This window comes from Octopus bimaculoides, chromosome 6 (genome assembly GCF_001194135.2).
Source record: "Octopus bimaculoides isolate UCB-OBI-ISO-001 chromosome 6, ASM119413v2, whole genome shotgun sequence".
Taxonomy (NCBI): Eukaryota; Metazoa; Mollusca; class Cephalopoda; order Octopoda; family Octopodidae; genus Octopus; species Octopus bimaculoides.
In genome coordinates this window covers 77,981,259-77,991,498 of record NC_068986.1, presented here as the reverse complement: position 1 = coordinate 77,991,498, position 10,240 = coordinate 77,981,259, and the positions used below count along the sequence as shown (strand labels likewise).

Here is a 10,240-nt window from a genome sequence, read left to right as displayed (position 1 = left end):
ATAATGGAGAAATTATACAAAATGTATAAACAAATGATGAGTAAAGCACCGGCACAGTTTTGATTTCTTGTTGCTATCCGTAGATTTATTGCAGAAACTTTGTAGTGGCAGTTAATCTGAAAAAACTATTTCTTCAATTTCTCATTAATTATTATTATTATCATTATTGTTGTTGCTGTTGTTGTTACTTTTATTATCATCAACATTACCATTATACTTTTTAGGTTTTATTTTTTATTTTTCACTTCTCTTAATTCTTTATTTTCTTAGGTTTTGTTTCGGAGTTCAATCAAGTTTTTCTTTTCTATTGTTCTTTATCTTTTTCTTCTTCACAATTATCACTGTCTTAGTCATCGTTATTATTGTCAAACAAAATGCCTTATGATATTTGCCTTAAAGAAGTGGAATGATAGAAGCATTCAAGCCTTGGAAAAACTGCTTTGGGGTATTTGTTTTGGCTCTTTACATTCTGAGCTCAAATCCATTGAAGCTGACTTTGCTTGCCATCCTTTCCAGGATTGAAAAAATAAGTTTGGACTGAGATTATATAATCGATTTGCTCTCTCCCATTAAAAAATCGTTAATCTTAGGCTGGTGAGCTGGCAGAATCGTTAGCACATCGGGAGAAATGCTTAGCAACATTTCACCTGTCATTACATTCTGGATTCAAATTCTGCTGAGGTCAACTTTGCCCTTCATCCTTTCAGGTTCAATGAAATAAGTTCTTATTATTCAAGAAGAACTTGGAATTTTTTTACTTTTTATTTTTATAGAGGGGGGTAAAGGAAGTGTAAGAACATGTCAGATAATCATGGACCCCAAAATCAATGAACTAGCTAGACCCCTTTCTCACAAGTCTTGTATACCATAGCCATTTTCTCAGATTGTTTTGTTTTTTTTATTTCTCAATATCCAGATATCAACTATTACCAAGTGTGCAACAGGAAACTCTTAGTTTGAAAAAAATCAAAGTTGATTAGGTTATCTAAGTTGATTAAGTTAATTGTGCAAATATTAACAGACAGCAATGACATCTTTGACAAAATTTGGACTCAGTGAAACACGATCTAAAGTTTGGTGCTTCAGCAGTTGAACAATAAGGATATCTATCCTGCAGGGGATTTATGATTTCTATTCATTTCTAAACATTTAACAGACATTAAATGATGATGGCTTCTGTAATCCTAACCCACCTACATGTTGCTCAATACCAGTACAGTTCCATATTCTGGATAATTATTGGAACAATACTGGACATATTTTATGAAAACCATTTGCCATTCTTATGTAAAAACCCTATAGGCATTTCCTCATTTTTCCTTGTTACTTGCCAGTTGAGAATCCTCTTGTGAAAAATAGACAGTTGGTGTGTTTTCCTTCAATACAAATATTCATTAATTGTTAATATATTGTTCTTAAAGTGTATCTTGCTTTAAATATTTTAATATTGATTCAAAATTTCAAAATTTCCAATTAAATTCACATGTTCCAAGATAATTTTATGAAAAATAAATGTCTTTCTGCTTGCCTTCGTTTATTCATTTATTCATTTATTTATTATTTTCTTTTCTCATTTTTCTCATTTTTGCCTTTTTTTCTTCTCATTTGCAGAAAAATGAATGTGAGCCCATATTACAAACCTCGGTTTGGAGACTACATTTGCAGTAAACCTGGTGAATCAGGAATGCGAAAATGTTCGAATTTACCCTTATTTTCTTATGAAGGTATAAAGTGCAATGCAAGTGCCAAGGCCAACAATAACAATAATCCTGCAAATGATTCTTGTGTCAACTGGAATCAGTATTACACAAGCTGTGAAACGGGGGACAAAAATCCATTTAGGGGGGCAATATCTTTTGATAACATAGGTTTAGCATGGGTTGCCATTTTTCAGGTAAGTTATTTTCTTACATTAATTTCAAAGTTTGACTTTTATTCTTTTCTGATTGTTTTACTAACTCTGATATTTCTTGAGAATTGTTGGGATAATTTTTTATTCCTATGTACTTATTTCACTCTAATTACTTTGCCATGAAATGAAAAAGTTACCCAGTTTTCAACTAGGTTAGCCAGAATCATCTTAGACTGAATGTTTTTCGCTTTCATTTTGTATGTATTAATCATTTATCTTTATTTGGCTTCAGTTGGTTTAATCTCTAGTAAACGTTAAAGTGTCTGCAAAATAATTCTGGCACAAATTAGGCTTGGCATAATATTCTATGAACAAACAATACTACTAGATAAATTTTTTTTTATCCATTATGTTTTATTTATTTATTACTTTTTTTTAATGAAAAAAGCCATTTCAGACAAGTATTAGATTCCATTATCCATTGAGACCAAAGAACTACAGTCTGTCCCATATATAATTAAATCTGATATTTAAGATGATAATTTGATGGCTTAATTGAAGAGTGTAGTAACCTGGCTAACTGACAATTTTGGCAGTGGCTTAAATTTATAGTTCAAATCATGCTCAGGTTGACATAGAAACTTATGCCTTCAGGATTGGGTAATATAAGTCCCAGTAAATCCCCTTATAGCATTTGTTCAAAATTTATCTTTGTCTAGATGATAAAATTTGTGGATCACAACCAAGTTTTTATAGCTTCTTTGGATTGCTTTTGGTTTTCACAGTCAGGACTAAACGGAGCAATATTAACAACTACAGCTAAACAAGTGTTAAAAAGTTAGTCTCAAAATTATCCCTTTTGTTGCAACTGGCCTTCATATTGCAAAACATCTTTTATATCTATACTGTTCTTTGATGCACCTAGACACACCATTACTTGGTTATACATGACTTTATATCAAACTATTGAATACAATATTAATTCAACACATAAATTCTTGTCTGCATAGTAAAACAGAGCATAACAAAAGTGAAAGTAACTTCAGAATAGCTTCTGAGAGATATTTGGTAACATGGAACATGACTGCTTTGTGGCCCAGGGAGGGATGTATAATCTCAGAATTCAAGCAATTGTGAGACTTTTTTCTAAGAGATGAGCCTCATGGAACAAGACTGCTTTTAGGCTTTGTGCATGGGTATTAGAGGTTGACCCAAAGAATAGTCACAGGCTTTGAACTTCAATAATAACTTAACATCAGCTAGCAACTTCAATAAAATATGTACTGTTAACGAACTACAATATACACACTAACACAGACATTTCCAACCACTGTACTGTCATGCATGCAAGTACTTTGAGTGGTCAGTGAAGTTAGAAAATACCAGGATATGTCATTAATGCACCACAGCAGTGCATGTGTTGTATCCCTCTGCAGAAAAGTGTGATGTGTGCACCTGTTTCTGTTTTAAAATAATGTTAACATTTGCTTATTATATAATAACATTTTAAAAAAGATGTTGGTGTGCTGTAACACCAGTTGGTCTTATTCATTACCTCCTCATAAAAAAGGGGTAAAAATCATTGCACTGACAGTTAAGAGCTTGTAGTGGAGCCTCTATATGTTTATTTGAATTACAAGAAATAGCAGCCAAATTCTCTTAAATTACACCCTTAGGATCTGATCTGTCTGGGGCCAAAGTTAAAGCATTTAAAAAATTTTATTGTTTTAAGCTTGATGAGTAAGATAACTAAAAGTAAATGCAAAGTGTTCACTAGAATACTAACGAATATTATAAATAAAAATACAAGCAACCAAGATTACAACACTCACCTCTAAATGGAGCATCAGTTAATTACAGAGTTAACTACCCAGCCATTGCTGGAACTGAGTGGACTGCATCTACATGAAATGAAATATTTTGTTTAAGAATGTAACTCACCATCTTTACCTGGAATTGAAACTATGATCTTACTATCATGAGTGCACTAACCCTAACTACACACCTTTTAAATTACAATGTACCATCTTGAAAAAAAGGTAGAATTGACCAGCATGGTTTTAGATACACAAAAAGATGGGTTGGTCATGGTAGAAAGGCCTTTGGTCATAAATCTGTTTAACCAGGATTGATCTGAGGATCAAACAACAATAACAAAAACTAAGAGTTGGCCATTTAAGAAGTATAGATACACTACACAGTCTAGGATAAACCTATGAGAAACCCACTGCATGATATCTGCTCACTCTGCTGAAAATATCAGCCAAATCATCTGGAAATTCCACCCTTCCATCTTAGATATACCATGTATGAAAACAAGATGTGTTGGTCACATCTAGAATGTCTGAGAACATAGGTTTGCTTAATGAATCTAAAGAGTTACAACTCACTGTAAGTATGAACGCTTAACTACATAACAAGTATGGGTAATTACAGCTAGCAACCAGTGAATTGAGGAACAATCAGCACATGTACCAGTAATTAACAAATCTGTACAGAAAAGTAGAAAAATATAAAAATACTACTCAACACATGTAGCAGCAGTTAGCCATAATGTGTAGATATAGTAACAAAGTTAATACATTTCAGCAACATGTGCATAAAGCAATAATTTTCAATGTTGTGAAGACAGTGTAGAAATATATGGAGGCAAAGTATAGAAATATATGCAGTGACTATGCGGTAAGAAGTTTGCTTCCCACCCACATGGTTCTAGGTTCAGTCCCACTGCTTGGCGCCTTAGGCAAGTGTCTTTCACTATAGCCCTGGGCCAACTAAAGCTTTGTGGGTGGATTTGGTAGAGAGAAACTGAAAGAAACCTGTCATATATATGTGTAAATGTGTGTGTGTGTGTGTGTGTGTGTGTGTGTGTGTGTGTGTGTGTGTGTGTTTGCAATATTGGTGGGTTTATGTCTAAGTGTCATAGCAGTTTATCAAAAGAGACCGATGAAAAAAGTACTGAGCTTAAAAAAAAGTACTGGGATCAATTCATTTGACTAAAATTCTTCAAAGTAGTGCCCCAGCATGGCCGCAGTCTAATCATTGAAACAAGTCAAAGAATAGTGGAGTAGCTAGCAACACTGTGCTGTGCTGTACTGAAATAGTAACAAAATTATAGACCATAGCACATGTAGCAATAATTACACATGTAGCAATAATTACACATGTAGCAATAATTAAGCAATGCTGTGAAGCAGTTACAGTAGCAAACTATAGAAATTATTGTTTAATACATGTGGGACCAGTTGTTAGCATAGATTTCATTTTCCTATGACATGCAAAAATATGTCTTTTCATTAGCATCAAATTAAAAAGCTATTCCATGAAACAAATTTCACTCATTGTATTAGCTCTTATTGGATATGACTGACCCTTAAATGCTGAAATGAAATCATTTTTATTGTTTATTTAGCAAAGTGTTGTTAGTTCTTGGAGCTTAGCAGCAGGTTATTTCCCCCACCAGCACCCCTTTAGATTTGTTTAAAATTTTTTATTATATTTATTTTCCTTTTTTTTTTTAATCAACTCATACCAACTTGAGGTGACAATTTTCAATTAAACTCCAAAATCAATATTTCTATCAGGGACATAGCTTGGGGATAGTGATTTTGTTTTGCTTTTGTTTTCATCTTTTGATCAATTACATAATTTTTTGTTTTGTTATTTTTTGTACTTTTAGCTTTTTTAAAATATTGTTTTAAGCTTGATGAGTAAAAAAGCAAAAAGTAAATGCAAAATGTTCACTAGAGTACTAGCAAAGAATATAAATATTTACATTATTCTGGCAGTTATTTAAAGAAACCATCAGCAATCAATTAAATAATGCTAACTAGTTTTGTAGAAACTTTCATACGAAATAAGTTTTTTTATTTATTCTCTAATATAAAAAATTTGAATGAATAATTCCAAGTCACTTTTTATAAATCTTTCATTTTTATTTTTTATCTGGGCAAGAGAAGATTAGTTATTAACAAGGATTTGTAATTTTCTTTAGAAAAATCACAAAATTTTTCAAGAATGATTTTTTTCTCATCACAGAAGGAGAATATTCATATTGGCTCATCTCATAAATAAAGCTGTTTTTTCAATTACATGAACTAAAAGTTGGAGGGAACAGAATAAACTGCCTGCATCAACTTGCTATAAAAGCAGGTAGTAATTTTACCTTAGTGCAAGTTTTGAAGAGTGTAGTTCGAGTTTACCAGTTACTTTTTTCAAAGCTATAATATAAATGACAAAGGAGCATATTGGGTATATTTTGTTTTATGAGTTCAATAAAGACAACAGCATAACAGAAAGTGTGAGGAATATTAATGCAGTATATGGGGATTGGACAATAAGCGTAAGCCAGTGTCAATGGTGATTACAGAAATTCTGAGCCAAAAATTACAGTCTTGAAGACGAACCTAATCCTAGAAGATCTGTAGAGCTCGACAAGGACGCCCTGCAAACCTTGGTGGAGCAAAATCCCATTGTAACTGTTTAGAAACTAGCAGAGAAGCTTGGATTTGGTCATTTAACCATTCATTGACATCTGCGCTAGAAGAAAAACAACCACCTTTGGTTTCAACATGAAAGGTGTTCTTCCATCAGGATAATGCTCAGCCATATACAATGAGGATGACATTCCAAAGGCTGGAGCAGTTTCAATTGGAAACGACACCTTTCCCACCATATTCAACGGACATTGCCCCATCTGATTATCATTTATTTAGCAGTCTTCAAGATCATTTAGACGGAAAATATATGAATTCTGTAGATGTAGTCAGAACAGTAATGGAGGAGTGTTTTTCATCACAGACAAGTAAGTTTTGGAAGAGGTGGGGGGGGGGGGCTTGCAAGTCTACCAGATAGATGGAAGAGCATTGTAGAAAATGAAGGAGAGTATATTTTAGATTAAAAAAGAATTTTTTTTATCTTAATTTTGAAAAATAACACAAGTATATAAAATGAATTATTTATGAGATGACCCAATAAAAGCCTACAGCCTCTTTATAATTTAGTTTTTTGAATGTCTGTGGTTGTGTAGATGTGAAAATTCAGACTTTTATATCTGAATTTTAACAATGTAGTTTGCTGACTTGTATTTATCTATATACCCACCATATCATATATGATAGGATAATTTTCTATTTTCCCAACAAGCGGCAAAGAAGGCAGATAAACCCTTTAGCATTTAAACCAGCCATATGCAACCCAAATATTCTACCTGTTTTATGTTCAAAACTGGTCAGATCTCACCTCTCATGCCAACCCTACAATATCAATCTTAGAATAAACAGTTACCTCATCAAAATCTCAAAGCTACAAGATAACGCATGATTAATTTAAAACAATGGTAATAAATAAGCATTGCTTTCGACAAATAATCTGAATGTTAAAAGGTTAAGATTCATTGTTCTCAGTCATAGACAAATGTTTATATTAACTTATAAATGTTTTTTGGTTCTCAAAATCATTCAGTTTTCTGATCTCCTTAACGTTATTAAATATGAAATATTTCCAGAATTACCTTCACAAAGACAATAGTTTGTGTCTGATGTTAATCTAATTTGTAATTCTTCTCTGATCACTCTTTATATATGACAGTAAACAATATGATTTACTGCATTTTTCACTGATCATAGATTCTGTATGGCAGTGTTTGTCATAAGAAGTAGGCATGACTTCCTAGAGGAGCAAATATTTTGTTAATAGTCTGGATGGGGGTCTGGTATTTGTCAGTTTGAGAATCAATGCTCACTGGAATAAATCCATTCTAAACAGAAGACTGGATAATATCCTAAACACTGAACTTTATTTCAGAATAAACAATACAGCCATAGGCTTTTGTTGTTTAGCCTCGGGTCAGCCTTGATTAAGTAAACATATGATCAAGGATGTTTTAGCCATAACCATAACCCTATCTGTCTTTTCAAAGATATCTCGGACTACGTTGTCTCTAGGACTACTTGTATCTAGGACTACATGTGTCTTTCTTTTTCAAGATGTTAGGTGTGTGTGATTTTGAGGAAGATTAGGCCACTATTTATATCAAGGAGAACAACTACATAGATGATCCTTTTTTGGTTAGCTATAATTATAGGCTATAAGCCAAGTTGTATGCATAGATAACCTACAAAGGTGATATTTTCCAAATTGCTGTCTTTATACAGTTCTAAAAGAAGGGAGATACTTTGTTCTTAGAATTTTACATCACATGAATCTCCTTTTATGATATAGTAAAGCATATATTATTTGGATTCTTTGTTTGAAATTTTTTTGGAGTCTAAAAGTCTAAAATCTTATGCCTTTCTTTCTCTTCTTTGTAAGTGTGTGTGTGGCTTGCGTATGCAAATTAATAAATCCTGTCAAAAATAAAAATTTTCAATAGCTACTAAAGCAGTTTTAGCTGTTCAGTTAACCAGTTATCTGTATCGAATTTCATGATGAAATGAAATTTTATTGTTTAACTAGAATTGCCTGAGCAGACATTTTGCAATGTTCCATATTATATGTGTGAACTCATCTATATATCTGACTATTGTATATATATATATATATATATATATATATATATATATATATATATATATATCTGTGTGTGTGTATGTGTGTGTGTGTATTCATGTGTGTGTGTGTATTCATGTGCTTGTGTGTGTGTGCGTGTGTATGTAAATGTGTCTATGAGTATACATATGTATGTATATTATGAATGCATGTGCCCTATAAATATTCAGAAGTTCACCGCATAAATATTCATCCATCAACTTCTTATAAATATTCATTGCAAGTCCTTATGTCTCTCATTCTCTCTTTCTTCTGTTGCAGGTTATAAGTCTAGAGAGCTGGGTAAACATTATGTACTATGTACAGGATGCACACTCATTTTGGGACTGGGTCTATTTTGTAGCATTAATAGTGGTAAGTATCAAATTACAATCAATAGTCCATCCTATGTTATTTTCATATCAAACACAAAAAAAAAATGCAAATTTGTGTCCATTAATATAAGAATATTCTTTGAAAACAATGCCTTCACATATGTCTGATGCAGAAAATATACATCACTCGGGCATCAATTTAATAAATAGATATTGTTGTGTATATTGATATAAGAGTAGGGTAATTGATATAGTGTTTACATTTATCACTTTAAGAAACAGTAAACTAGGCACAACAGGGTTGCGTAGTTAACAAGTTCATTTTACTGCTACTTGGTTCTGAGTTCAAGCTCATTGTATGTCACCATGGGCAAGTTCCTTCAGTCATAATCTTGGAATATGCTTGATGAAAGCTTACAGATGCCAGTCATATACATGTGTGTGTGGGTGTGGGTGTGTGTATGAAAACGGGTAAAGACACCCTTCAGTCATGAATGCTCCTAGAAAGTTTCCCTCTGAGGCACAAACCTGGGCAAGGTTGTTTATGGAAGACAAGCAGTTGCCCATGCATCCCAGCCTCCCCTCTCCACACTACCAATGTTATCCAAGGGATAGGCAAAGACTGATACAGTTTGGTACCAGTGACGTTGTAGCTCATTTCAAGGGTTGAGTGAACCAGATCAATGTGGAATAAAGTGTCTAGCTCAAGAACACAACACACAGCCTGGTACATGAATCAAACTCACTACCTCATGATTGTGAACCCGAAGTTCTAACCATTGAGCCATGCATCTTCACATGTATGTATGTATACATATATATATATATATATATATATATACATATATTCATTTATTCACTTAATTGTTTCAGTTATTTGACTGCGGCCATGCTGGAGCATCACCTTTAGACAAACAAATCAAGTGATGGTGGTGGGGACAAGCACAGACATACACACAAATGCATAGATATATACACGATGGGCTTCTTTCAGTTTCTGTCTACCAAATCCACTCACAAAGCTTTGGTCGACCTAAGGTTATAGTAGAAGACACTTGCCCAAGACACAGTGGGACTGAACCCAGAACCATGTGATTGGGAAGCAAGCTTCTTACCATACAACCATGCTGCACCTATTATTATATATATTATATATATATATTTTTTTAATATACATATATATGTGTGTGTATATATATTATAGATATTTATGTGAAGACACATGGCTTAGTGGTTATGGCATTCAACTCATGATTGTAAGGTCGTGAGTTCAATCCTGGTGATGCGTTGTGTCCTTGAGCAAGTCGCTTTATTTCATATTACTCCAGTCCACTCAGCTGGCAAAAATGAGTAGTACCTGTATTTCAAAGGGCCAGCCTTGACACACTTTGTCACACTGAGTCTCCCTGAGAACTACGTTAAGGGTACATGTGTCTGTGGAGTGCTCAGCCACTTGCTCGTGAATTTCATGAGCAAGCTGTTTTGTTGATCGTATCAGCTGGGACCCTCATTGCCGTAACCGATG

At 33.3% G+C, this 10,240-nt stretch overlaps 1 protein-coding gene across 2 annotated transcripts in view; it reads left to right on the top strand.

Moving 5' to 3' along the window:
* Window positions 1-10,240, top strand: part of LOC106884336 (voltage-dependent T-type calcium channel subunit alpha-1I) — an 894,587-nt gene that overhangs the window by 350,907 nt on the left and 533,440 nt on the right. For both annotated transcript variants that reach the window (XM_052968893.1, XM_052968892.1), the window contains 2 exons: window positions 1,612-1,894; window positions 8,663-8,755. In XM_052968893.1, the coding sequence (XP_052824853.1) occupies window positions 1,612-1,894; window positions 8,663-8,755 (376 nt within the window). The remainder of the gene's footprint in view (window positions 1-1,611; window positions 1,895-8,662; window positions 8,756-10,240) is intronic.